The sequence below is a fragment of the Eurypyga helias genome, unplaced genomic scaffold (assembly GCF_000690775.1).
Source record: "Eurypyga helias isolate BGI_N326 unplaced genomic scaffold, ASM69077v1 scaffold13973, whole genome shotgun sequence".
Classification (NCBI taxonomy): domain Eukaryota; kingdom Metazoa; phylum Chordata; class Aves; order Eurypygiformes; family Eurypygidae; genus Eurypyga; species Eurypyga helias.
The window spans coordinates 1-27,788 of record NW_010240720.1 but is presented as its reverse complement, the minus strand read 5'-3'; the positions used below and the strand labels follow the sequence as shown (position 1 = coordinate 27,788).

At 46.8% G+C, this 27,788-nt stretch overlaps 1 protein-coding gene across 1 annotated transcript; it reads right to left on the bottom strand.

The window, feature by feature from the left end:
• Positions 1 to 1,994: 1,994 nt before the first annotated feature.
• On the bottom strand, positions 1,995 to 27,785 carry LOC104507304 (monocarboxylate transporter 2-like; the record flags this gene model as incomplete). The annotated part of the gene is made up of 4 exons (XM_010148538.1): positions 1,995 to 2,287; positions 4,831 to 5,706; positions 10,785 to 10,928; positions 27,672 to 27,785. Coding segments are annotated over 4 exons (1,427 nt in total), but the record flags the coding sequence as incomplete, so codon positions are not given.
• Between the last annotated feature and the right edge of the window lie 3 nt (positions 27,786 to 27,788).

Here is a 27,788-nt window from a genome sequence, read left to right as displayed (position 1 = left end):
AAGCAATAAAAGCCCAAGTATATTGCACAGATTTTGTTTTTTCAGAGAAAATGCAAGGCACTACTTAAGGATAAAATTTAAGTCCTACTGAAGTCAATGGCCAAGGACCATTATTCTTTAGTGGAACACAAGATTTCACAGAAAGGTTTTGTACAAGAAGATATGAGTGATCTAAATTTGAGTGTAGTGTATTTATGGAAGTATTTTTACAAGCCATTCTTCATAGTGTGGCTATGATAATAGTGATAATTAAATACAGTTCTTTCGAGTCAAAGTCATGAAGAAAACTTTATCTGATCACATAAGGGTGCTACTGAAGTGCAGAAAGAGGAGACTTAGCCTACAGACCGGTGTTAGCTTCAGATTCAGGTGATCTGCCTCCAGTGTCCTTGCTTTTATCCAGTCACTTCTGCAAAAGGCAGATGATTCAACATGATGTTGCTCAGCATCCTTGGGCAACAGCTGCTTATTACAAAATGGATCAGTCCTTGCTGTCATAGTACAGATATTCCCAGCTCAAAATTACCACCTCCTCTGCGGCCTCAGGTCCAGCCCAGCATCACTCACCTGGGGAAACTTGATTTCTTGCAACAGGATGGCATGAGGCCACTGGGTATTGCAGAGTTAGCAAGAGGAAAGTGCCTAACCCAGTCCAAACAAGGAGGGGACATCTGTGTTTGGATTCCCTCCAGGATGGATGCAACTTCACCAGGTTAAAAAAATATGGCACGAGGTCGCAGCTCCAAGACAGTGTTTAAAATCTTAATCCTGAGCAGCATGAAGCAAGCAGGCTGCGCTGCAGAGAGGGCTGTGGTTTAATGCATGACTACCCGTGTATTTCCTGTTTTCTAGCCAGGGGATTCTGTGCTCAGCAGGCAGGATTTCAGCTCCTATCCCCAGCTGCTGATGTTTTTCCTCAAGTAGGTGGCCAAGGTAGCCGACAGTGCAGTAGATCCCATTTCAGGTCTGGCATGCCTAAGCTTTATTCACTGATGCCATGATGCCCATAGCTCCTCTGTGCTTCGGTTCTTCATTTGTACAATTAATTAATAGCGACAACATTTTACTGCCTCACCAGGGTGTTGTAAAGAAAAAGCATGCTAAAAACAGTAAGGGACTCAGACATTGGATAATAAGGACTTTGTAAGCTCTTAGGAAGAATTTAAAGAATTTGCACTGTTCAAATGTAAAAGTTTAAGCCCTTTGAGACTAAATTTCTGGCCTGCAGAAAGGAACTGGGAGAAGGACTCCTGTAGCATGTCAGCCTTGTGCTGGCCCACGGCGCAATGTCACCTTTCTAAAGGTGTTTTGCTACATGCAGAGGTCCCTGAGAAAGTCCCTGGTTGAGAAACGATGACCCATCCCAAGTTAGATCCTTCCTAGCCTACTCTGCTTCACTGCCACTCCATGCCCAGGCATGGACTGTCCCTGTTCTCTCCAAGCAGCTCCCTCCTGTTGCATTTAAGATGAGCGTAAGGTCTATTTAACATTTCCATGAGACAGAGGGGCAAGTCAGAGTGGAGGGCAGCATCAAATGCCAGGGATAGTTCTGACACTGGAGCCAGCGTCAGAGTTTTGACTGCATGGTGAGCAGATCCAGCCACCACAGTACTCAAAGTGAAGCCCGTTCAGGCTGCTGGAAGGGGTATGTATTGTCTCTGAAAGCCATTGGCCTTTCCACTGAATAGAGCTGTAGCACAGGGAACAAAAGTGACGTGTCAGTTACACCCTTACTCAGCCCCTTTGGGAAATGGGAAATACATGACTAGAAATGTTGCAGGACCTTTGGTATGCAAACGGTACTGCGCTTTATAAAAGTGTCCCAGCACTTTATAAAAAACTAAACTTGTTTCTCTTCTAGTCTTCCATAACAAAGAGAAGGATGCACCTGGCACAGAATAGGGCAAAATTTAAAAACCACACGTGATTTCACAGCTTGTGTGTCAACTGAAGTAACCCAGAAGTAATTTCCCGTTCAGCCCATGAAAACAGGTTTAAACTTCATTTGTGCCATTCACTTCCTTCTTTAGTCCTTCTTGTTCCTCTCTCAGAGGTTCCAGCTCAGGTCCATCCTGTGCGGTTTCTTTGTTCCAGTCATTTCTGCCTTCGTTTTCTGTCCTTACCGACTTAGGGTCCTCTTCTTTTGCCTTTCTTTCCTTCTCCTCCTTGGCAAGCATCCGATAATTATAATAATTCATGATGAACAAGAAGGTTCCTGCCAGGACCATCACAGCTCCACATTTAATGAACATATATTTATAGTCCCCAAAGGTATCGATAAGAGTTCCTGTAAAAAATATATTTAAAAAAGAAACTTAGAGATGAAGGCAAGAATATTGTGTTTTCAGATCCTAAATATAAAGGGACACCCTTGTGGCTTTAGGATAAAGACAGACATTCTCTGTACTTCTGATCCCTTCCACCAATACTCTGATCCTGCAAATACTTCACGTGTTCCACTGTATGTAGCCTGTGTGTAGCTAACGTTGCTATAGGTAATACTACCCAAAATTGGTACAGTTCAGTAGAAGGGGACTAAGAACCTATGTTGACAAGTCTGGACTTTCCAGGCACGCCTATTTTTTCCATGCAGAAACTTAAGCCCTCTGATCACAGAACCTGCAAGACAGTCTTTCCGTTGTCTCCAAGGATGCCCATTTGACTTGGTAGTCCTCAGGCTGCCAACAAAAGCAGCAACTTTGAGGAAGATCTTCATAAAATGGCACCTGGCCACTCAGTATCATCTCAGACTCTTGACAAAGACCCTCCAATCTTTTCCACCACGGGTCATTCACCGGCATTAGAGAGGACTCAGCTTTTGGTCACAGATGCCCTTTCTGCATTTATACTCATGATCTAAAGATGAAAGGGCACTGCATGGAACTGGGACATATTAGTTCCAGGGAAAGCAAAGATGATGCTGTCAATGTCAGATAATTTCAATGCCAAGACAAATGTGACAGGTTCCTCTCAAAGGTTAATGCCTCTGCTATGGAGTTACAGAGTAATTGAAGGGAGACGGCTTAATTGAAATGTCAGTGTTCTCCATTATGTCAGAATGTAATGCAAATCTTATTGGGATTATGATCCTGAACATTAATTCCCATTTACTGGCACAACACTGACCATTCTTAACATCCCAAATCCTAATTAAAGTGAGACCCACTCCTAACCTGGCCTTCACAGTACAGACAATCCTCCTTGCAACTGGCTCATCATCCATTAGCCCTCTGACTTTTTGGAATATGTTCTCTTCCTTAAAAAGAGGGACCTTTAATTATATCCTGACTGACCCCTAATGTTGAAAAGCTGATGATTAATTATCCCATTGCATTACACTAACAAGGGATTTTATGGCCACCAAATAAATTACTTGATCACAAAAATAATTTTTTAACTGGTTTTGGTCAACAGTTCTTCCTGAATCATTCCTAGATGTCTTGGCACACCATTTTCAATGCACTGTATTTTTCACGTTACCGGTGAAACATCAACCAAATGCTAATTGCAACAATTTTTGCTTTTCTGCTAATCAGGATGACCTAGAGGTTTCCTAAATAGGTTTCAATGAGAGTTTTAATGAGTAGAATATTGGAAAATTCAACAGTAGGATAGTCTTGCCTCTTTTCCTTTGAGAATAAGATAAAGTCATAAAACACACTGGGAAAAATTTACTTAGTTCATTAAAGCAGAACCCTGCAGTAGGTTATTAAAATGCCAAAGAACCAATAAATTTGCTGATTATTAAAATGGTGGGGAAAACCCTACAAAACTAATACTACTGATTATTACATAGAACTGGTTTAGCCTCATTAGCAGTCTCTGGTCATTAACTTAATCTTCCACACAGAAAATTATATAATTCAGAAAATGGTTATTTTTAAAATCGTATTTTCTTTTGTTTGTCATTAATTAAATAATGAATCTCTAAGAGAGCAAGAGGATGCAGCTGCTTTTGTCAAACTGTACGAGCTACATGTTAATACAAAGAATTAAATGGCTCTGCAAGATGTGTCATATGGAGTATTACCCAGATCTCAGTTTTGCATCCAGGAAGTGCATTTAAACTGTCTCTTACTGTGCATTCCTTAAATTTATTATGATGTTGTCATATCAAAAGAATTAGAGTTTAACTTTTATACATCCAAATATAGACAGGACGTAGAAGCTAATTACACATTTTAACATACCTGAAGGTGACCAGTTTTCAAACCAGATATAGCTTGCATACAGCTGAAATGCAAATTGCAGGACTGGGCACACAGGATGGTATCTAAACATTGAGAAGACATCACCTATAAAATTTAACTCATAGCCACCTTAGGTTTGGTAAGGACTGTACTAGAGCCAAATGCCAGATTCCATACGGTGTCTTCCAGACACGGGGTATTGGTCTCTTATCACAAGTGATAAGTGATAGGACAAAGGGAAATGTTCTCAAGTTGTGCCAGGGGAGGTTTAGATTGAGTATTAGGGAGAATGTCTTCATGGAAAGGGCTGTCAGGCATTGGAACGGGCTGCCCAGGGCGGTGGTGGAGTCACCCTCCCAGAAGGGATTTAGGAGATGTAGGGACATGGGTCAGTGATGAACTCAACAGTGTTAACTGTTGGACTTGATGATCTCAAAGGTCTTTTCCAACCTAAATGATTCTATGAGTAAAGAGGAAATACTGGAGGCGATATCTAGGACCTGCCTTCCCAGTCCAATTACTAGTGGAAAAACTGTGGGTGGGAAGTAGAAAAGACATATTTAGAACCACTTATATTTAACTTCTTGCAAGCACAATTTGTAAGTGACAACCCAGTGGAAGCAGAAGAAAATCCACTCACCTCCAATAGGGGGTCCCAGCAATATAGTGCAGCACTCGGCAATGGTGACCAGGCCAACAGCGCTTGTGAACCGGGCCGCTCCCACGAGGTCCATGAGCGTTTCAAAAAGCATGGCACAAACCATGCCGAAGGCCAAGCCGAAAAAGACGGAGTAAACGACGAGCCCCGTGTAGCCAGAAGCCAATGGGCAGAGAAGGTGGCAGGCGCCGTTGAAAGTGATGGAGAAGCTGAAGAAGTATTGAATCCGTGGCCTCACCCACTTGCTGTTTGCAATGATGCCAGTGGTAGGTCGGGCAATCATATCCACAATAGCAAGGATTGAAAGGAGGAAAGCAGCTGAATATTCATCAATGCCGATGTGTTTTGCGTAGGGTGCCAAAAAAACAATGGGAGCAAAAAAACCCAGGAACATGAGGACATTTCCGATCAGGTAAATCAAGAATCCTCTGTGCTTAAAGAGGGAAAAATCAAGGTACTGATTGATTTTTTCACAACAGTCCTTTCCTCCTTCCTCTTCTGTTTTGTTCCCCACAGGGACATTTGTGGGGTTACTCATTTCCATGGCATCCTTAGTGACCTCTTCTTTCAGGGTCTCCTTTCCTTCCTCAGTCGTAGGGGTTTTGACTGATGCTGTGGTTGCCCCAATGGGTCTGAAGAGAGCTCCTGCCACACAACAGTGTAATAGAATCGCCCCAAGAATTAAAAAGCTGCCCCTCCAGCCAAAATTGTCAAAAAGGAACTGGTTGAGAGGAGCCAGGGTGCAAAGCATCACGGGGCTCCCCGCCATAGCAAGGCCGTTCGCAATGGGTCTTTTCTTCAGGAAGTATTTCCCTATGATTATCACTGATGGCTGGAGGTTGAGAGCAAGGCCAAAACCTGGAAAAAGGAAAAATAGTTGGGATTCACAAAAAAGACTTGATACTAATTTATGGTTAGCTCATTGCTTTAGGCAAATTCATGGAAAATTGGTCCACTGGTGGCTCTCAACATATCAGTCTGGATACAAACTTTGCTCAAGGTATGCCTAAACTTCTGCCTGCTGTATTTGGGAAACCAGGCCCCAGAAAGACCCTTTCAGTCAGAGGATGACCCTTTTTGCACCGCAAATCCCTCAGGTGGCAAACCTAGCGCAAAGGGTTTGCTTCAGAATAAATGGAAACCACGCCTTCGAGGAATGCTGGCTGGTTTTGTCCAGACACAGCAGCCTTGTTGGAGGAGAGGGTGGAGTTACTGAAAAAAATGACAACTCCCAGTTTAAGGAAGGTTGTTCTGGTTTGGACAGTGCTAACCACGAAAGCACATCATTCTCACATGCGTCTGGGGATGGCTTCCCCTTCCATGGGCAGTGGTCACCCACCACTGCTGCTGCGCTGACAGACCTGTGCAGAAAATAACATCACCCTTCCCAGCCACTCCTGATTTGGTGGTGCGGGCAACTCGGCTCTGATGAAAAAGATTAAGAGGTCTGCAAGTACACAGAGAAACAGCTACTGAAGATGCTAATTAAACAGGACACTAGAGTGCTTCTTTTAATTAAAATTCATTGTTGTTGCATTTAGATATATAAATGGTATTATAAAGCCGCATTGCTAATTCTGTTAGCCAGCTTCTCTTGCACAGGTGAAAGCTGAAGGCAGAGGTTCCAAATGCTGTGATGGTCTCAGCTTCCTCTGGTTCTGTTTCAGAGCATGAACAGATAATTTCTTATTTTCAAACATTTTTATGACACGCTCTATTTCTTTAAAAAGTTACATTTTCAGAACTCCATCAAAATTATGTTTAAAAATCATGCCACATATTTTCCATCCTATCATCCAGGAAAGAATGAGCCACGTTAGAACAAAGCAGTAATGTAATCCTTGAAGTGATTATACCGGAGAACATGAATCCTGAAAATAGGGTCATGCAGATTTTTTCTTGTTCATTAGTCTATATAATTAGTTTGTTTAACTGTGCAGTACATAATTAGGCATATTGCTTTACAGAAGAGAATTTAGAAAGGTCAAGGTCCTCAAAATTAATTAAGGTACACTATCATTAGTTGCTGAGAGAGTAGAACCCAACTGATGCAGCAGACTTCAACTGATGCTGGATAGCTTCAGTTTGAACGGTTTTACAAAATTATGATTTTTGCTGAGTGTAAGATTTGATTTCTTTAAATTACTTGGAAGCTTACAACATTAAAAATAAATTAAAATGGCAACATATTAAAATTAGTCTTGATATGAAACACACTGTCAGCATGAACTTTTCTAGCTAGTCCATGTATTTGGCAGGGCATGTCTCTGGGAAGCACAGCCTGCTCAGAACGCATAAGGGGCCAAATTCATGGCTGCAGGAGGGCTGACCTGAGAACTACGGAAGCAAAACACAACCTTGGTTAGAGAACACCACTGATGGTGCTCAGATATATCTTCTTTCATCTGAGAAGATGCCACAGAGTTGATTAGAGTTTGCTTTAACTCCATATTTTCCAGCCTGGTAGGTAAGGGCAGAAATTGAACCATCAGTTCAACGGAATCATTTTGGGTAGGGACCTACCATATGTTGTGAGGAAAAGGAAAATCCGACTGGGTGCCAGCTACCCACTTAAACAATAATCAACTCAAATTTTTTTATTATGTGAACATTAATTTGCCAGTCGGACAAATCTGATTTAATATTACCTCATGCTCTTCCCATGAATTACATTTGGAGAGTTTCAAATTGACTGCCTGGAATTTCAATTTACTTTAAGCTTTTGGCTGACTTTAGTTGGAAATATTTAAATCCATTTTATTCCAGTTTTCAGAAATTACAGCAGGTTTTCCCTGGCTGACATTGTTACTCAAACTATATTTTCGCTCCAGGGATATGACAGAGAGGTCTATCAGTGGGGTTGCGTGAACAGAAGCAAGCCCGTGACAGAGGGAGCATCCTTCCCTGGTACAAATACATCTCACTCATGTTAGAAAGATATAAGTGGTGCTACAGGAGCGAGCTGTGTAGCTATTGATCTTGTTCTTACTTTCTTAGCAAGGGAAGATCCTACAAGGTATTTCAGTGCTCAACATTAACAAAGACTCTAGCCTCATTAGTAAGCATGATTCACACTAGACCCGTTTTATTTTGTGGCAGCCTAATTGGTACAGATTGGACTAAACTCTGACCAGTCATTATTGCCTCGTATTTAGCTTTGAAATTTGCTGCTTCTACCTTAGGTTTGAAGAAGAGGTTGCATGCCTAAACACCTATTTAATGCATCCAGGCTGGCATCTATCCAGGTCGACAGCTTGCAAACCCCATTTCTCTTTCTCAGCGCTATAGGGAGACAAGAGAGAAACAGGACATGGGTTTTACGGCACACACAAAGTGCCTCGTGCAGCCCACAGCTCAGTGCCGTCAAGGAGAGAGCTGCCTCCAACAGCGGAGTGCGGTCCCCGCTCTGCATGCAAATGGACAAAGACATAATCAAGAAGGCAATTGAGATTGCCGTGCCTAATCCCTCCACTGCAAACAGATACTTCCTACCCTGCTCCTCTGAAGAGATTTCTATTAATATGCCAAAGGCACAGGACTGTAGCAGAGACCTCCTAGTACCAACTGTCTTGTTTTTATCTCCATCCCTGCGCATTACATGAACACGGTCTTTGGTGTCAGTCTGTTTCCTTTTCAGGCTAGTAGAAAGGAGGCTAGAAAAAGTGTGATGTTTACAGGCTGCTTTACAGGCACTGCAAATCACCTTTGCTGAAGATGTCTCTCCTCGTACAGTAACGCTGTCTCAGCTGCGTGATGAGCAGGCAGCCTCATAATTGCCCTTGAATGCTTCCATGTTAGGCCTGCCCAGCGAAAGCACTTCAAGCGTAATTAGAGGCATCAAGCATGTTAGCAGGATTACAGGCATCTTCCCTTCTCTGTCAAATTAGTATTCCTTCCCCAGCACACACGCCGTGCCTGGAAACGATAGGTTATTAGCTAAGACCTCATCCATACAGCTGCCCTCATTCAGCAAGCAGGAAGACAAGACATCCACAACAACAAACATGCTTTGCTCTGAGGACACATCGCAGCGTTAAAGGCAAGGAGATACGGGGCCAGTTGCCCCTGCACCCTGTTGCTGGCATGAGGGTCATATCTGTGCATTGAGCGCAGCTCGTACTATCAGCTCTCTGGGGTGAGAAATGGACCACATTTGCAAAGATATTCAGGCACCAAAGAAGAGCAGGGTCTTCATACATCCTTGGTCCATTGGAGTTAGGCATGAAATTACCTCCTGGCCTGTTTCTAGACAAGTATCTTTGAAAACAGGGGTTGGTGTCTTCCTACAGCTCTGTGACTTGCCTGAGCCCTTCTGCTCACAAAAATGCATATATTTTTAGCAAAGGATTTATGGTTTCCGTGTGCTAATCCAGCATTAGTCAACTTGCTAGAGGACGTTTGTTTAGCAGGGAATGATGTAGGCTCATGCATCAATAAATATTGAATTCATCCATGGGAGAGATTGGCTATTTTTATTTCTCATTTCTTTGTTTCTGGAATCTCTTTCGAGGAATCTGCGAGATTTATCCATTCCGTAGTAACACAATATCATCTAACTACAGTGACTCTCCTATGAAAAAGCAAGGTTTAAGAGAAGGAATCCTACATGGGGATTTATTCACTACTGTACAGATTTAATAAAGCAATATTGGTGTAGGAGAACAGGGTGACAAACTTTCTGTCCCAATTTACTTTGCTAGTGGCTGGTTTTATTGATTTTAAATGTTGAGCTTGCACTATCCATGTTCAGAAAGCAGCAACACTTAATGTGGCTGCAGAGAGATAGGGAACATTCATTAAAACGTACACCTTGCAACCTCAAAAGCCAATTTTGAACTCATCGTGTCATGTTTTCAGGCAGATGTCTTAGCTGCACTGGAAAAAACATTGACTGTACCTTAGCCAAAATAATCAAACAAAAATGCTAACGATTAAGCATCTGTATTCACACAGGTGGAGCACTTGAATCCATCTACATTTAAAAACAATAACCCAGAACCTGCAGGCTTTAAAGATGCTGGACTGAGCCTATGCCTCCTCCTGTCTGAGTTTCCAATATATTTCAATATCGACAGTTCAAATTGTAACTTCAATAAGGAAATATAGTTTTAATTTTTTCTCAATAGGGAGAATATTGCATATTTTCAATCAACTCCAGTAGTTATTTTCAGATAAAGGACTTCCTAACCTCGCAAGCAAGCAAAGCACAAGTAAACTAAAGCAAACTCCTGGAATCTCATTTCATATCTCTCGGAGAGGGAAGATAACGCACAGTAACATAGGAGCACAGGTGCTTCCTTCACAGTCGCACTCGTACCTCGAAGGGCTTGCCTTGCCGAGGGCAGAGTGCAGTTAACCTGTGTTGGCTCCAGCGGGAGCTGAGGGCACTGATGGCCACCCTCCCCCCTGCCTCTGGCAGAGAGCACTCAGCTGCAAAGAGCACATCCCCTGCTAAAATCCCGCACGCGATGTGCAGCCAGGAACACGGCGCTTAGCAGGGGATATGCTCTTTGCTAAAGTTCAGCAGCAGCAGGTGATAAGTGAGGACCCTTGTCCCACCAGCTTTTTATCTCAGCAGCTTCCCCTTGCCCTTGGCTGAGGTGCCCAAGTGTGGATGCCCCAAGCCATCAGAAGTGAACCTCACGTGCGAGCAGAAAGGAGATGCTTTCTTCTTCATGACAGGACAAGGGGTAACAGGTTTAAATTGAAAGCGGGGAGATTTAGATTAGATATCAGGAAGAAATTCTTCCCAGAGAGGGTGAGGAGGCACTGGCACAGGTTGCCCAGAGAAGCTGTGGATGCCCCATCCCTGGAAGTGTCCAAGGCCAGGCTGGATGAGGCTGGGAGCACCCTGGTCTAGTGGAAGGTGTCCCTGCCCATGGCAGGGGGGTGGAACTAGATGGGCTTTAAGGTTCCTCCCAACTCAACATTCTTACCTGTAATGAAGCCCACGCAGATGTAGAGCTGCAGGATGCTGGTGCAGAAGGCGGCCGACACCATCCCAATGCCACACAGCAGGCCTCCGAAGATAACCACGGGCCGGCTGCCATAGCGGGTCACTAAAAAACTGCCAATGGGCACTTTAGAGTGCAAAACAGTCCTTGAGGTACGTATGTTCTGACAGAAGGGCATGTTTGACACAAAGCAGGTGAAACTCTGCAATATTGGTGCCCCTGAGGTGCTGCTGACAGCTTCCAGGGTGACTTCAGGAGGAAAATGGAAAAAGAGAGAAAGCTGATCCGCACTGTGTGGAGATGGCAGCGTGTCCCATGCCACACAGTGGCTGTGCAGCCGGTGACAGCTCCTGCCCCCAGGACTCTCAAGTGTCATCAGAGAAGGCAAACAGCAATAACAAATCAGGTGAACACATGATCCCAGCATAGCAGCTTCTTGATTTATTATGATGCTAAGCCATACACAGAGAGCAGTGGTTCATATTACGAGGCTGATACCATGAATACTGTTGCATTTTTAATGCCTCTATTTAATGTAATTCCAATACCACTGATCAGGAATGAAGCTTCAGCAGAACAGTTGTTAATTAAATCTTAACAGCAGTCTATGTAGGTAGAAACAGTTTGGGATGATAGATTAGCTGGAGCTCAGAAGAACACGTTTGGTCTTTCAATTATGTAAAGAAGTGGTTCAGGAAAGTACAAAATTATGAACAGGGAAATAGTTTAACAAAGACTGTGCACACTGAAATGAAGCATTTAAATCTGAGGAAATGGAACGTGCCAGCAGTTTTGGGCAGAGGAGGAAAGAAAGGAGATCTTGTGTATACTAGTCCCAACTAGCTGGAGGACCAGTAAAAATCAGAATCACAGAAAAATATATGTCAGAGTGACTTCAACCATCTCAGGACCAACCTCCGGCTCAAAGCAGAGCCAACACCAAAGTTAGATCAGTCTGAGATGTCAGAGGAAGCAAACTGAGCAGGAAAGAGCAGTTCAGAAGGAAAGCTATGAAATAGAAGGACTGTGTATTACTCAAAAAACCCAAGACAAAATTCTGCAAAAATTATGCTGGGATTGAGGTGGGGGGACACAGGCAGCATTTAGTGTCGTACCTTACCTGACAGTTTCTGGTGCTACTCAGAACACAGCACTGGTGTTTCAGAGCCCAGTGTGCCTGTTGGTCTGATTACTGGAAATGAGTATTTTAAGCTTACAGGCATCTCTCAAGAGTTTGACTGGGGGATCTACCTCACCACAGGGTCATTTGGTGGGATATTTACCTTTGCTTAAATAATCTCAGCCAGAAATAGTGCCAGAGCACTTTCCAGACACCACAAACCATGACACACTCGAGCACAGAGGCGAGACCCAAAAAACCCAATATCCCCTCAGCGTGGCTGACAGCATCCCAAAAACTTCTCAGCTTGTTATAATGTGCAAGAATAAAAACCAGAAGGTATGACTGGTTTAATCTAGGGAATGAAGCCCATTGTTACTCCTGTAACATGTAAAATAGTTTCCACTTGCTGTCTAAGGTCAAAACACTTGTAAATGAAATACACACAAGCACAGTCTTAACAGCATCCCTGTAACTGTGTGATCTATGAGCTGGTCCCATCGAATGCGCCATTCAATTAAAATTTCTGTGAGTGCATAATTACGTGAAGGGTTTTTTTCCTCCTAATCCTGTAACTGGATTCACGTGCATGCACCCTTTCGCTGTACTACAGAATTCAATGAGAATTTGGGGAAAGAGATACAGATGTCAGATCAGCACAGGATGAAAGGGACCCCTTTCTCACTGAGTTTCCCCTGGTGAGGGGCTTAGATTTGCATCATGCTTGAACTGGTCTCAGCATGTCCTGTGATTCAATAGATCGAGCCAGTGTTCCGCGGAAAGGCACCAACATATTCATCTGCAGCCTAAGGGCACGCAACTCTTCCATTTTTCAATTTTCCACATGTCTGCGTTTCTCCAGAATCAATCTAATTATTCAACTAAGAAAATGTGGTTTCAATTACCTTCTCCCACTGGAAGAGGACTTTCACGTTAGCCCTAAAACTACAGGATGCTGTGCTATGGAGCACAGCATTTAAAGCCCACAAGATTTCCTGCTTAAGTTCCCCTTGAGCTCTGACTTAGGGCTGCTCCTGGGGAGAGAAGCCCCTCCTATAAGAGATAAGACAAAATGCTCACATATGGCCCACTCTTGCAGCATCCACCTTGGGAAAAGGGAAATATGGCCCCACATCTCTCTCACTCCAGTCCATAAGCTGCTGTATCAATTTCACCCAGCACCCGTGGGCTTGGACCATGACAGCAGGTGATGAACTGGAAGGGCTGAGGGTGGGATATTCTGCTCTGCTTCCTGGCTATGGGGACAAGCTGGGGTGGAGGCTGGAGTAGATGAAAGCAAAAGTTTATATCCTAACCACTGGCTTTAGAAAGGAGAGCACCTTTCCTGTACCCCTCGGACACCCACCATGAATGGGCAGTGTCCTCAACCACATCCCAGCTTCCCAGCGATCACCTACTAAGCCACAAAACTGCAGTTGCTCCCTGTTCTTGTCTTGTGGGATCTCTCAGCAATGCTTTAGAGCATGTCTGAATGACCTTCACCTGCTGCAACCAGAGTCACTAGTTTTACAGGGGAATAACCAGTCCCACATGTTTGCCAGTCTGGGTGGGAGAGCTCTGCTCTCAGAGGCGTTACCTGACTGGGCTGGGATGAGCTCACAAGGAACTGTGACAAACTCCTGAAGCAACATGACCTTCCTTCACACCTTGAAACCTTCAGTCCAGGTCCCACGAGCCTGCGTTGCTAAAGAAGCACTGCATACAGGATCCCAGCACACGTTTGTAAGTGGCAGCACTTTATCCCCCTGACCCACACAGGACTGAGGGTTAGAGACCTCAAAGATATTAAATGCAGCCAGTTAGAGGAGAAAACAGGAGCAGAGCATCTGGACTAAACCGTTCCAGCCCCTGGAGAACCCACAGCGAAGGCCATGGTGAGCACTTAACCGCAGGGAAAGCCTCAGCTAGACCTACACTTTAAAGACACCAGAGAATCCAACACAAGGCCTCAAACAGCTGGGAAAGCAAACTTCCCTGAGCTGCTGTTCGTCGGCCGAAGGTTTTGTAATAGTCCTGAGCAGACCTTTCAAATGCACTGAAGCAAATGCAAAATCACATCCCCAAAATTACTTCCACTTAAGTCATTTGAACCTACAGAAACGTCCATAGGCTTTAGCAGAGCAGCCTTTCAAAAGCTGTCCCGTCCCTCGGCACAAACCAGCGCACGCAATATGTCACATAGCTGTGCACACTTCAGCACGCTGACCCTGCCACCTCGGGCAGGCGCACGGCCACAGACACCGACACGGACACCTCCACCCTGCCCAGATGTCGGCAGCGATCAGCGTCACACCCAACAGACCTGGATGCACCTCTCCTGCCCTGCTCTGCCACATGCCACCCGTCCTCTGTTTCTCACAGGGGGCTGATTAGCCATCAGACATCAGCAGTGTCCTGGGGAGCTACGGAAAACTTCACATATCTCAAGTCAGGGCAGAGGAATTAAGAAGGGGAGACAACAAAGCCGGCACCACGGCTGTGGGAAATAGGAAACACGATTACTGCTTTGCTTGCAGCTATTGCAAAAATTAAAAGCGTGACAGCCCCTGGAAACATGGTGCAATTGAAAAGCGGGACCTGTCATTTACCAGTTATTCCAAGATACTGTATATGACCACACAGAAACCAATTAAGGGAACGTGTGCAGCTTAGATCCCAAGGCACCTTTACTTGCTAATACCTGCCTGGTCAAACATGCAGGAGCCACAGGTTCCCTGTCCTGGCATCAAACTAAATCATCCTTCCTTCCTGCGAGCCGACGGCGGGAGAAGCTAACAGAAGTCGCGGTGATTTCTGCCTCTTAATTTACAGATCAGGTGAGGACAGGGCAAGAGAAACAGCTGGCAAAGCTTTAGGAAAGCCACCAATTACCTGGCTTGACCTTGCAGAAACAGCCACACGAATGCTGTCGGAGTCCCTGAAAAGTCACGGCGAGGAGCAAAAGCCATCTCCGCTGGTGAGCGTGTCCCTGATGCATGGCTTCGCGGGGACCAGAGCAGCCAGGGCTAGTGTCACCCAGCCAGCGCTGTCCCCACAACCCCACCACCATGGTAGCATTGCCACCTCTAATGAGGAAATTAGAAGTAAGATTTAATGACCCCCTTACACCCCAATACAGTACAAGGATGAGGCTGATTACACACACGTGCTGGTGTTTCGCTGTGGGGAGGGTTGGCATTTCCACCCACCTGGCTTTAGGAAACAGGGCAGCTCCTTCCACAACCCAGCAAGTGGATTCATCCCTCCCAGTAAACTCCCAGCCATGGTGTCATTTATTGTCCATCCCCAGGGGATGATGCAGGCAGCGGGGGGCACAGGGGGATGCTGCTGCTGGCTTCATCAGAGCTTGCAGGGGTCACGTTCTCCTGTGGATCTATTATCGGTAAGAGCAAGGACAGCCTGCTCAGAAATGCTCTGTTTTACACCCCAAGCTCTTGCAGAGCAGGTTGCATAGAAAAAACTCTGCAGTCTGGAGAGCAACAGTTCGCACCAAATATCCCCTAAAGATGCTGCTGGCATCATGGCACTCCTGGAAGACTGATGTAATGTAAAGCACTATCCTCAACCCATATAAATCATGCTGGCTTAGTGCCTGTCCTGTATAAAGCCTCTCTTTTCTCATACCTGTGGCAGATTTCCATTCGTTGTTAGCTGGTACATGAAAGGCCATGTCAAAGAAGCTGATCTTGGTGGCAAGCAAAACACAGGAACTCGCCGGTGGGAAATAAAGCAAGCCCTAACTCATTTGTTAGCTTGTCCAATTACTTTTCACCTTGAGTTTTGTGTTTGCAGAAGTGAAAAGGACCCTGAAGAGGAGATTGTAAAACCATGAAGAAAATGCAAAACACCCTGGACTCTCCTCTTTTCTCCTCCACAAAGCTAGGCCATCTTGTCATTTATTCTTTTTGAGCCGCTGAACTATGATCCAGACAGGATCATAACGCAGAGTTGGCATTTAACAAGAAATATCAATCCAGACTGGCTTAAACTCTTGCAAGTACGACAGTGCTCAAGAAATAGACACCTGAATTGTCTTTCTGTTTTCCTCAATAAGTCTTATGAATTTCTTATGAGCTGCAAAACTTCCAGTGCTGGTGCAAAACACCAGTGTATTTTTAACAAGGACTAAAACCTTCTCCTCTCCCATACCTCTGACCATATAGAACTCCCTTATCTGTAAAGTTTGAGTTGTTTTTTTAACTTAATCTAATACTAACTGAAACAATTTTCCTCCTTTTCAGTGAACCTGGCTTGGATAAATTTCCGCTGAACCATTTCTGTGCAGGCCTCTCGGAGAAGCAGCTACGAGCTGAGACCCTGAACGACAGACCCCGTAACCCAGAGGCCTCCGTGCGACGTGGGTTTTTTCCAGGTTTCACAAGACTGACCTTCTGACAGTGTGAAGTGGCACAGAGCCATTGCAAACATCATACGTCTGCTGGTAAGACCATTTGATGGCCACACAGATGGTCATATAGCAACACTTTAAACCAGTCCACCGCACGGACCCCAGTGCTGGCAGATTTGGGACCACCAGTGCCCCCAGCTTTTCCCACATTTCCTCAGTGAGGAGCGTCTCTATAGAGCTGTTACTGTACAGGGACATTGGTCAGCACCAACAGAACTGCCCAGATGGTTAATATTTTCCAAACCGCTCTGAACACAGATAATACTGCGGAACTCAGCACAACATGACTGGCATTGACTATGTGGAGTCACTGGGGACGTAAGAAGGAGCGGAGCATACTCAGCTGGGAGGAAAGGGGAGAAAATCATTTATACTAATAAAACAAAGTCTATTATTACACTAGTAGTAAAACAACGACAGGAGCAGACCTGCAATTTCCTCAGTAATAATCTTATTCCCTCGGTGGAATAGCAACACTGCCTTTGGCCTTGTAATTTATCCACCGGGGTACCAGCCCATTGTAAGAGCACAACCTCCTCATTACCCCGCAAATGAAAGCAAGTGCCCCCGCGTTATTAACACGCTGCCAGGATCCACCAACCCCCCAAGGCGGAGGGGCTCAGCATCAGCCATCCGCACGCAGTAACGACGCACAGCCCGAAAGGGAGGTGGCCTGGGAACACACAGGGCATAGCCACGAAGGCGGGGGGAAAGGAATGAGAGGGTAAAAACCTGCAGCCTTTCAGTCTTTTGCCTTGCAAGGAGAGAAGGCCAAGGTGCAGGACCTGGGGGGGCTCATTCTCTTAATTTTCACCAGGGCTTGCAGACCTGCTGCTCACCATGCCCCATGCTAAATGAGCCCTGCATGTGCCTGCTCCAGATCACCAGAGGAGAAAAAATAGAATGGAATCATAGAATGGTTTGGGTTGGAAGGGACCTTAAAGATCATCTAGTTCCAACCCTCCTGCCATGGGCAGGGACACCTTCCACTAGACCAGGTTGCTCAAAGCCTCATCCAGCCTGGCCTTGAAGACATCCAGGGATGGGGCATCCACAACAGCTCTGGGCAACCTGTTCCAGTGCCTCACCACTCTCTCTGTGAAGAATTTCTTCCTGATATCTAACCTAAACCTCCCTGATTTCAATTTATCCCCATTACCCCTTGTCCTATCACTACAGGCTCTTGTAAAAAGTCCTCTCCCAGCACCCTTGTAGGCCCCTCAGATACTGGAAAGCTGCAATGAGGTCTCATGCTGGTACCTGCTCATAATACAGCATATTAAGAGTCTCAGCTCCCTGGTTTTGCACCTGCAGTGGCTGAGGACCCCACACACAGCTGGTTCTTCCTCCAGCAGTGCTGCTGGAGACAGGACGGCCATGCACACCCGTGCTGGAGGATAAGCTGCAGCAAGCAAACACCGCAGGTGACAGGAACGGCACTGAAAACCACTTTGCCAGACCCCAAAGGGCAGCTTCCAAAGACCCCTCCACCCCTGAACTGCTCTGATACCTTCTACTCTGCACTGCAAATAATAATTTTTAAATAAGGAGGCTGAAGTCCAGCATATGCAATAGCAGCTCCAACAGCTAACCATCACCAGAACCTGCCTCTCCTTCTCCCTGTGGGTGAGGAAACTGGTCTGTACATTAGAGGGGGAAATGGTTCAGCACAAGCCCTGTGCGATGCACGAGCCAAGCACGGGAGGCATTACTAGACAGGCATTACTCAGTCATCGTACAGGTCAGTCCAGGCTCTGGTGCTGGGTGTCCCATGCAAGACTGGCACCGTATTCAGCTGAGAAGGCAGTGGATGAAACGATCTGGTGCAGAAACCAAGCCGCAGCAGCCCTCCTTGCCCTGCACCCACCAGGCATGTCCTTGGGAAGCCAGGGACCCTGACCTCCCTTCAGAAATACATTTGCCACCGTAGCATCCTGATGTTAAAAAAAGAAGAGAAGAAAAACAAAGCAGACGAGGCCCCAGCTTCAGAAAGACAAAGTGTCCTCTTCCTTATCCAGCAATCTTATCTCATCAGCTCAGATACATTTCAATTTCCAGATTACACAGCTGACACACGCAGCTCCTGCGGCACGCGGAGAAGCCACAGGCCAACAGCTCCAAAACTGGGGCTGGAGCCAAGGTCCCTCGTGTCACTTCTATTTAGGCAATTAAATAAATGCCTCTGCAAGAGGATGGCGTTGCAGGTGCCGAGCACGCAGCTGCCTGCGCTCAGTGGTTTCCCCGGGCTGCTGGTTTGGATCTCACCCACACAGGCCATCACAGCCTCCGCAAGGTCACGACTTGATATTTTTTGATTTTCTTTCCCAGGATTTTTTTCTAGCTAACCTTTTGCTTCAGAAGGACCACAGACTTTTGTCCCTTCCATCATTTGAAGCCCAGCTACTGAACATGAGTTCCCTGCACAGCTGAAACACCTATTCCATGACATCCCTGATTTTCACACGCTGCTCTACAAGCAAATTGGCTCCAGCCTGGCCATGCTCTCCAAAGGGCTTTGTCCACCTCCTGCAAGCCCTGCGTAATTTGACCAAGAGACCTGTTATGCTGGGGAGCCATCCAGGGGCAGAAAAGCTGTGATTTTGGGGGACAGGTTGGCCTCAAAGCTCTCGCACTCCTTTGGCAGCACATGAAACACATGCACTACTGACCGGGGGAAGAAGCTTTCATATTTGAGCTTCACCTGGGGGAGTGGATTATAACTTATTCCCAGGCTTAACGCCTGCCTGCGAAGCATTAACAACCCCCCAGACCAAAACTGTTCACTTTCTTCTTCCTAGTTCTTATTAGTCTCAGTTTTCATTAAATCTATCACATCTCTATTACTGCTGCCTAGTGACCTTGCTAGCTCCAACAAAGGGCAAAATGATAAAGCTTTGTGACCAAGTCCACGAACACAGAAATATTTCACCCGAACCTATAGTGCTATTATCGCTCTTAAGTAGAACAGGGCTATTTAAAAAAATAAAAAATAAAAGCACATACGTGGTGACCTTGCAGGGCTTGAGTGCTCTCTGAGAATCAGGAGAAGTGTATGAATCTGCAGTCCCATCCATTACAGAAATCAAGTCATTCCTCACCTGGCTTTCTTGACAAAATCCACGATCCTGACAGTGCTGCTACCCTGGGGATTGCCCCAGCACATTGAAACCTCTTGTTTCAATGACACGGGAAGGCTGATGGACTCTTGGTGGCACTCCAAGATGTGGTGACAATCAGCAAAAGGATGATGCACAGCACTGGGCAGCTGAGCCACAGGTACGCAGGGTGCAGCTGCCTGGGCTTGGGCTATGATGGCAGGATGCCCAGATATCTGAGCATATCTGAGTCCGGTTCTGGGCTCCTCAGCTCAGGAAGGACAAGGAGCTGCTGGAGAGGGTCCAGCACAGGGCCACTACGATGGTGAAGGGCCTGGAGCATCTTCCCCATGAGGAAAGGCTGAGAGAGCTGGGTCTGTTCAGCTGGAGAAGAGGAGGCTGAGGGGGATCTTATCAGTGCTTATCAATATCTAAAGGGTGGGTGTCAGGAAGGTGGGACCAGGCTCTTCTCAGTGGTGTCCAGTGACAGGACGAGGGGCAGTGGCCATAAACTGGAGAACAGAAGGTTCAACCTGACCATGAGGAAACCCTTCTTCCCTGGGAGGGTGACAGAGCCCTGAACAGGCTTCCCAGAGAGGTGAGGGAATCTCCTTCCCTGGAGACTTTCCAAAGCCGTGTTTCCAGGTGATCCCGCTCGGGCAGGGGGGTTGGACTAGATGATCTCTAGAGGTCCCTTCCAACCCCCACCACTGTGTGAACCTGTGAATCTGTCCATTGTGGGTAAACAGGGATATTCCTTTTGTTTCAGCCTACATAAAATATTCAGGTGGAAAAGCACATGCTTAAAGAAGTCCTAGCAAAAGCCCTGCTTGAGAGTCTTTGTTGAACCAACACCATCAGCACGTAAGTAGAGAGAGCTGACACAAGGTACATGACTGCAAATATCACTTGTCCTCCCCTCCCCTCTTCCATAACCCTCGCTCAGCACTGAGGGCTGATGAGGAGGTGTCATTTCAGACACGCTCAGGTAAGTGAGGCATCCCACGGGGTGGTCAGACGCAACACACACCCGCAGGACACAGGTGCAGGATTTCTTGGAAAGATTGACAAGCAGCCTGCTGTGCACCACAGATCCGCACTGCATCCGTATGGGCTGAGCATCTCTGAATGCGATCCGTGCCCAGGTACTGGCCCTTTTACTTCTCTCCTAAACCCAAGTTATGGAAAATGATGGGAAGCCCACAGTGCAACCACCCAAGCATAACACACAAGGATAACCTCTTTGCTTTTTAGGAGCAAACCACTTTTGTGGGAACTCACAGATTTGGAGCTCTGGGTTTCTTAAAGAACAAGAAAAGGCCCCAGCACATGCTGCAGCAGCTCATTTCTTAGCAGCAGGGGTTGGAAACAGCAGCACCTGCATGTGAGCACAGTATCTGCAGAAGGACTCGTGCCTCAGAGAGATTCTCTCTTAAACTGGACGACAGCCTCGTGGGCTGCTCCACACAGGCAACCTGCTCCCATGCAAACAGCTCTCTTCCCTGCAGCGAGCGGGTCCCCAGCCGTTTGAGACCCCACACACAGAAAATCCACTGCAAAATGCTGGGCAAAGCACAACACACAATACAACCATCACACCCCGTCACCGAGCTTTTAGCAGGAAACACAGTAAAGCCTCCATTGGTTGGGCACATCCTGCCCTGGCACTGGGGACCATCAGGCAATGTCTGAGCCGAAACTGCCTTGCAGAGAGCTTGCACCTCCTGAATCCTGGCCTGGGACTTGCTGCTTGTCCTTGAAAAAACCCCACACTCCCCTTCCCATGCCTATGTTTCCCCTTTTTAGTGCTGTGGTACTTCATAGCTGTTGGCAAGCACTTGGAATGGATGGAGAGCCCTGGGTGAGGTCTTCTGGAGGCAGGGAAGGATTTGACAAGGTTTGGACTAGACCAGAGGAGAGCATTGGCAGTTTTGATTAAGTTAAAAACTGCAGAATCAAACTCATTATTAATACAGCTGTATGCCACTGCATGTTGTAAGGTGCTTTCTAAACCTGTCACTGCAATTTATCATGCTAGCAGTGTAATAAAATACAGCTATAAAATTTTGGATTAAATGTTCAAGGTCAATGGTCGACTTTCAACTTCCCAATCTCTTCCTTGCTGCTTTAGCAGATGCTCTATTAAGCAGTTACAAGCTCTGGAAAAAGTTTCTTTGGAGAAAAGACTCAGTTGTGGAGCATCTCCAGAATTAAATCTTCAGACATTTCATTCAATTACAAAGCAATAAATAATAAATAACGAGTAATAAACACTGTCAGGCTTCAGGATGAGGCTTTTCCTTCAGAAACGCTCTCATTTTTCTTGCATTTGCAAAGGTGGCTCTCTTCTCCTGTCTTTGCAAAATAGACAGAACGTGATTCCCTAAGGTAAGCAGAAATTTGGATGTGTAAGAACAGCACCCTGAAGATTTGGGGGGAGTATTAGAGCAGCATATAGTGAGACTGAGACCAAGACTCCACTGTCCCACAGACAGAATAAAACCAATGTGTGGTCCTCATGCACCCTGGCTTTTTATACAGTAAGGGGCAGCAGGAGCTGCACATATTTACACCTACAAACATGCACAAGGCTTAGCTTCACAGCAATTGCAAAAGAAAGCGTGAAATTCTTCAAAATGAGGGAAAAAATAAAGGTCAGATGTCTCCTGCTGTAGCCCCAGCTATTCAAGCTTATCAGCTGAAACGACTGTGTCAGGATCTGGTCTTGGAGTTTCACTCAGATGACTTCTGTTGTTTCATTACAATGATGAAAGGAGCATTTTGGCCACACAGTCACCATAAAAAAAAAAAAAAAAGAAAGAAAAAAGAAATGCAGATACTGTCCTAGGCATTAAATTATTCTCTCTATTCTGGCACACGTGCCAGAAAGCTGGCTCATTGTTCAAACTCTAACAGTTGCTGATAATAAAAGACATTACTTCTTCCCACGATCCTTACCTCTCTCACAGCCTTAGAGGAGACCATAACAGCTACAAGAACATTGCTGCCATTAAATTAGTGGCATCAGTATTTCTTATTATTAGAATGTTTGGCTGTTTCCCCCAGTCCTGAATAGGGTAACTAAATTACTAGCAAATTAATATTGCTTATCTTCTCTTTCCTGGGAGCTCAATGCCTCCTGCTTTCCCCGGTAATGGTTGGCTCTGGGGACTCATCTGTGGCCCAGCTTGAAAGGGGAAAAGGGCAGCTGAGCCTGAGGTTGTGAACACGACGCAGGCACAAGGCCCAGCTCAGGAGGCACGAAGGCCACAGGCGTTTGGTTTTCCAATTATATTCTTTAAGATTGTCTCCCTGAACAAAACTCATCCCTGCACATGAGGCAAGACCTTGGGAGCTTTGGTCTTGTGTTGGCGTAGGGAAGTCCAAGGAGGCAGTTTGCAAACGAAAACCCTGCCGAGGGCAGACAGCAGCATGACTGATGCCCTGTGAAGCTCCACATTTTGATGGTGTTTTATATCCTCATCAAACCCCCGTAGCACCTTTAGGGAAGGATGGTGGCCTCTCCCCTGGTCCCTGATGGATCCTGGTTCCTTTTCTTTACAACCAGCAAAGACTCTGCTCCATAATACATTTCTCATCTGGGGTAAGGAATGAGCTGTTCGCACGCAACCAGAAGAAAAACAAGTAGAAACATTGCAAAACAGAAATCCTTCTTTATCAGATTGACAGGGTTTCACCCTGCACGATTTGGCCAGAGAAAAGCAATGTTCCCTTGTGCTCCTCAGTCACCAACCTCCCGGTTTACCCTCCGCGCCTGGAAACGTGGAACTGCTGAACATGAACGCTGGCGAGAACTACAAAGTATCCTATCATAAAGCCCAGGCTATCCACTTTACTGCACACTAATCTGTTTTACTACTTGTATTATAGTGGCAGAATTGTTTTCTGCAACCTAGTTCAGATTAAGAAACTGGGGGATAAGACACATTAAAACTTCTGCAATATATATTGCCAGAGCCTTGGCTGGTGTAAAACAGCTTCCTTGGGGAACTGAGCAAAAGGTGAAGGGCAGAAACAGTGCCGGCTGCTGAGTTTTCAGTCTTAGACTGAAAAACTGGCTCTGCCCTGGTGCGACAAGCCAAAGCCTCAGGTGGTCGCTGTAAATCTGCATCCGTGCTGTCAGAGTCAATAGAGCTACTCCAGCAGAGGTTTTGGTTAGGTCACGCGAGCATTTTCAGAAGATGCGTTTCATTTGCATTATTTCCGAAATGCAAACATCAGCCCCGTTACCCTGTCAGCAGCACAGCCTAAAAAGCGAGTCCCCACACCAATGAGCATGCCAAGGAAATGAGGGACTGTCTCCTGAGGATGCTTGCAGACAAAAGCTGTTGCCAGTGAGAGAACCAGACCCTCCGCAGTCTGCCAAGGCGCGGGTGGCACGGCTGCTCTGTGCTCCTGGGCATCGAGGCATCCGAGCGGGACGGCTGGGCCAGTCCTCATGGGGACATCCCCATGCTCGATGCCAGCCTCACTGCCCAGAGTCCTGGCTCCGAGAGCCACGGTACAGCCCACAGACATGGCCAAACACTGGGAGGGGACAGCAACACTACATCCTTTCCCTGAAGCCAACGGAGCAAACAGCAGAGCCTACGCACTCCTGGGGAAAGCTTTCCATCTGCGTGGCCACCTTCCAAATCACAGCCATTTACTGCTGGCCATGGCAGGGGGACGGGGGGGACGTGAGGCAAGTTGGGGAGTCTCCTTTTGTGGCTATGATCCCCACACCTGACACCAGCCAATGTGCCACTGGAGGCCTCCAGTCCCCTGGACACCGAGCCTGATGCTTCGAGTAGGAGATGCTCAGCACAGCCACCATGGTTGTAGCCCACCCACCCCTGCACCTCCACGCAGGCTGCGTGGAGACAGTTCTGCCTCACCACTGATTTGGGAAAGGGAGGGAAGGAAGGGACAAGCCATGCAATGATTCAGTAACTCTACTAGTGCTCAGGACTGTGATGAAAGCTTATTTTAGCATTTCTAGAACTTTTTTCAGAAAAGATTAGCCAAAATCCAGTGTTAAACCAGTTTTTCAGCAAAGCAGACCAAGCTTTGCCACGTGGGCATCCTAACAGCTCTAACAGGCACTACGGCAGAGCAAGACTTTGGCAGCTCACAGGAACCAGCGTCCCGTTCCTTTAATGAGAGTTTCCAAGTCACTGAAGTGGTTCATAAGTCAAACCCGCTCTGGCATTAAATGCCCAGTCAATCAAATCAGACAGGTTAAATATGCTCCTGGGCACGTGTGTTTCATTTGTTCCGTGTTCTGCGAACTCCCACCACGACCCTGTCTGCAGCCACAAAGCGTCTCGGCGTCTCAGCCTGGATCATTGCAGAGAGGGATGATCAAACAGGCATAAATCTTATTCAAGAGCAGAGCAGGGGAGGAGAGGACCATTAAATGGACATAACTCTGAGCGAGCGGGAAGGTACAAAGGTAAAATCACCTGCAATTAGGCCTAACAGTGCCCAGTTGTATCATCCCCTGTATTACCGTATAACAGCATAAGGGAGGATAAAGTTAAATCTCCTTGCAAAACGGCAGGAGACACTTTGTTAATTGGGATAAAAGTCCACCACAACATCCCATGTACTGAGCACACGGCACTGGCTTGGAGAGGAGGAGAAAGCAGGTGGGAAAGTGTGCAGATGGGAGGAGAAGGAGGCAATCTGAGCTGCATTTCACTGTCCCCTGCAGCATCCCACCGGCTGTGACCTGCAGCAGAGAGGCTCAACCCCCATCCACACCCCTGTGAGCACCCCCAGGCGCTGCCAGGGCAGGGTCCAGCCGCAGAGCCTTTCCCTCGCTCGGTTACGATCAGGCACGAACCATCTCTTCCGTACGGGGTGGGCCCACATTTTTATTGGAAGACAAAGCAGAGCTGGCAACAGCCCACAGGGGCAGCCAGGGAACCCCCAGCCTACAAGTAACTCCTGTGGAGCATTTACTGCAGCATCATGTGACAGGCGATGCGTATCGCTTCAGCACATCAGTCTGCTGAAGGGATGTGATTTTGGGGGCCACTCCACCAAGGCCTTCCCCCACCCCCTGGCAGACCAGGGTTTCCCACTGCTTTGCTGGGGATGATAGCGGTTGAAATCATAAGGTCATCATCATGGTGCCTTGAGCCCCAGCTAACATCCACCCGAGGCGGAGTGCAGTGGGAAAAGCAGCATTTCCCAGGAAGAAGGCTTGCACAGTATGATGCCTTGAGCTTTTACCGGTAAAACACAGAGAAACGTGTCAGGGAGCCAGCCATCAGGGAGAGCAGCAGTCCCTGCTCTCCACGGGACACATTCAGCACACTCACCTATATTCAAACCCCAACCACAGCCTTCCCAACAAGCGACATCCTAATTTTAGTACCAGACCACAAAATTTACAGCAGCCTCTCCTCATTTGCATGTTTTTGGCAGCTAATATTAGCCATCTCTCTGACTTCCAAACCGTGCAGCTTCCTAGGTACTCATGTGTAGGCACCTGAACACACCAAAGGTGTGGGCTGCCTCCTTTTCCTTTTTATCCCCCCTCGCTGCTTCAGAGACACTCCACGTCATTACCCCAGCCCTTTACGACAGCGTTTAAGTAGCACCTGAATGACAAGCGGTCCTTCTGCTGCCTCCCCACGGCAGTGTTCCCCCCATTCAGCCTATACAGAGCCCAACTGTTTCTTTCCACCGTCAACTGCTTCTTTATGTTGCTGGGGATGGGGAAAACGTATTTTTCTCAGTATTTAATACCAAGCCCCACTGGAAACCTATCCCAAAGCCCCAGCGCTCCTCAGGGCTCAGCATCCCATCAGAGAGGCCAAGGGGTGGCCTGAGACAAAGGCACTGGCTTAAGTGCCTTTCTAAAATCACGTCTTGTGGTTTTGCCCTCAATGTGCTCCATTTCTGGGTTCTCAAATCAGGATGCAGCCGGTGCAGAGCTACTCTCTGTGGGACCAAGCCTTTGCAGCGGGTTACAATAAGGTGGATCACAATAGGCGTGGGATTCAAGTATCGCTTCCACTTGACAAAACTTTACAAAGCATATTTACTTTCCTTACCACCTGCGCTCTCCAAAAAAGCATTACAGTGCATTACGAAGGAAAAATAAATCCCTTTTTAAAAACAAAGAATATTTCCAGAATTGCTTTAATAACCAGGATAAACCGTGATGAAGTTTCCTGCAATTAGAGTATGGTTCCCGGCTACCTCCCGTTGCAGATTGAATCAAAGACAGCCCTAGTTTTTCACTGAGTCATGAAAGCGATATCAAAATCATTAAAAAAAGAGCAAAGTTATATGCACTGCTTTGCAGCTGCTAAGAATTACTGACTCTGGCCAGTTCATTGCTGTAATTATAAGCTGCCACAATAAACAAGCAGCTGCTTCATTTATTGCTCTACTCCACACTCACCTTTGGCTGAAACCCAGACCCAGCTATTTCACACCAGCCTGTTCTCAGGGCTTTGTTACTGACGCCCACGGAAAGCTTCTGTAGGCAACTCTGGATTTCTGGGTAGGGGACCACCACTGCTACCCCCAGCAACACGCCAGGCCCGGGCTGCGCTGGTACTTCGCAGCCCCTCGGGTGCAAAGTTACTGACCTGCGTCAGAGCAAGGCAGGAGGATGCCAGCTTCAGAACAGCTCGCCCACCCCTCACCACCCAGATACAAGGCATGGGGCCAGTGCACCTGCTTTTGGAGGAACAGGGGTGCTGGGCAACAAGGCCAAGGCCACATTTTGTTTGCAGTGTCAGAGAAATCCCCCAGCGCAGCCCACGGCTGGGGAAGGGGTCGCAGCAGTGGAGGACACACCTTTATAAAGGCTTCTGGGTGCCCATATTAGCAAAATGAGCCCCATTTTGTAAAGCAGCAAAAGTGCTGCGAGCCCAGCTGGAAATACAGAGGATGTCAGCACCAAACTGGTCACAGGCCACATTTCCAAAGGCACTTGGAGTCCTCCACAAGCTCAAAAGGCACCCAGATGGGTGAAGAGATTCCCGCACCCACTGCGCCCAGTGACAAATTCCAAAGGGACCAGAACTGTTTGAAAAACCCAACCAACCCCAATTTACCTCTGAAAAACTGCCCCTTTAAGCTCCACATGTGGCTCGTTTCCCTAAACGACATTGGAAACACGCTCAGAAGATAAACCTGTTGGCAGTGCCCGTGCAGATGGCCACTGCCACTTGCCCTGGGGCCGGGGCAGGTTTACTCACCCGCGCCGTACGTCGTCGCCAACATGATCGAGGAGACCCAGGCGATCTCGCTATAGGACGTGCCAAAGAAATCCTGGATTTCTTTGTAGAAGATAGCTATGCCTTTGGGGAAGGCGT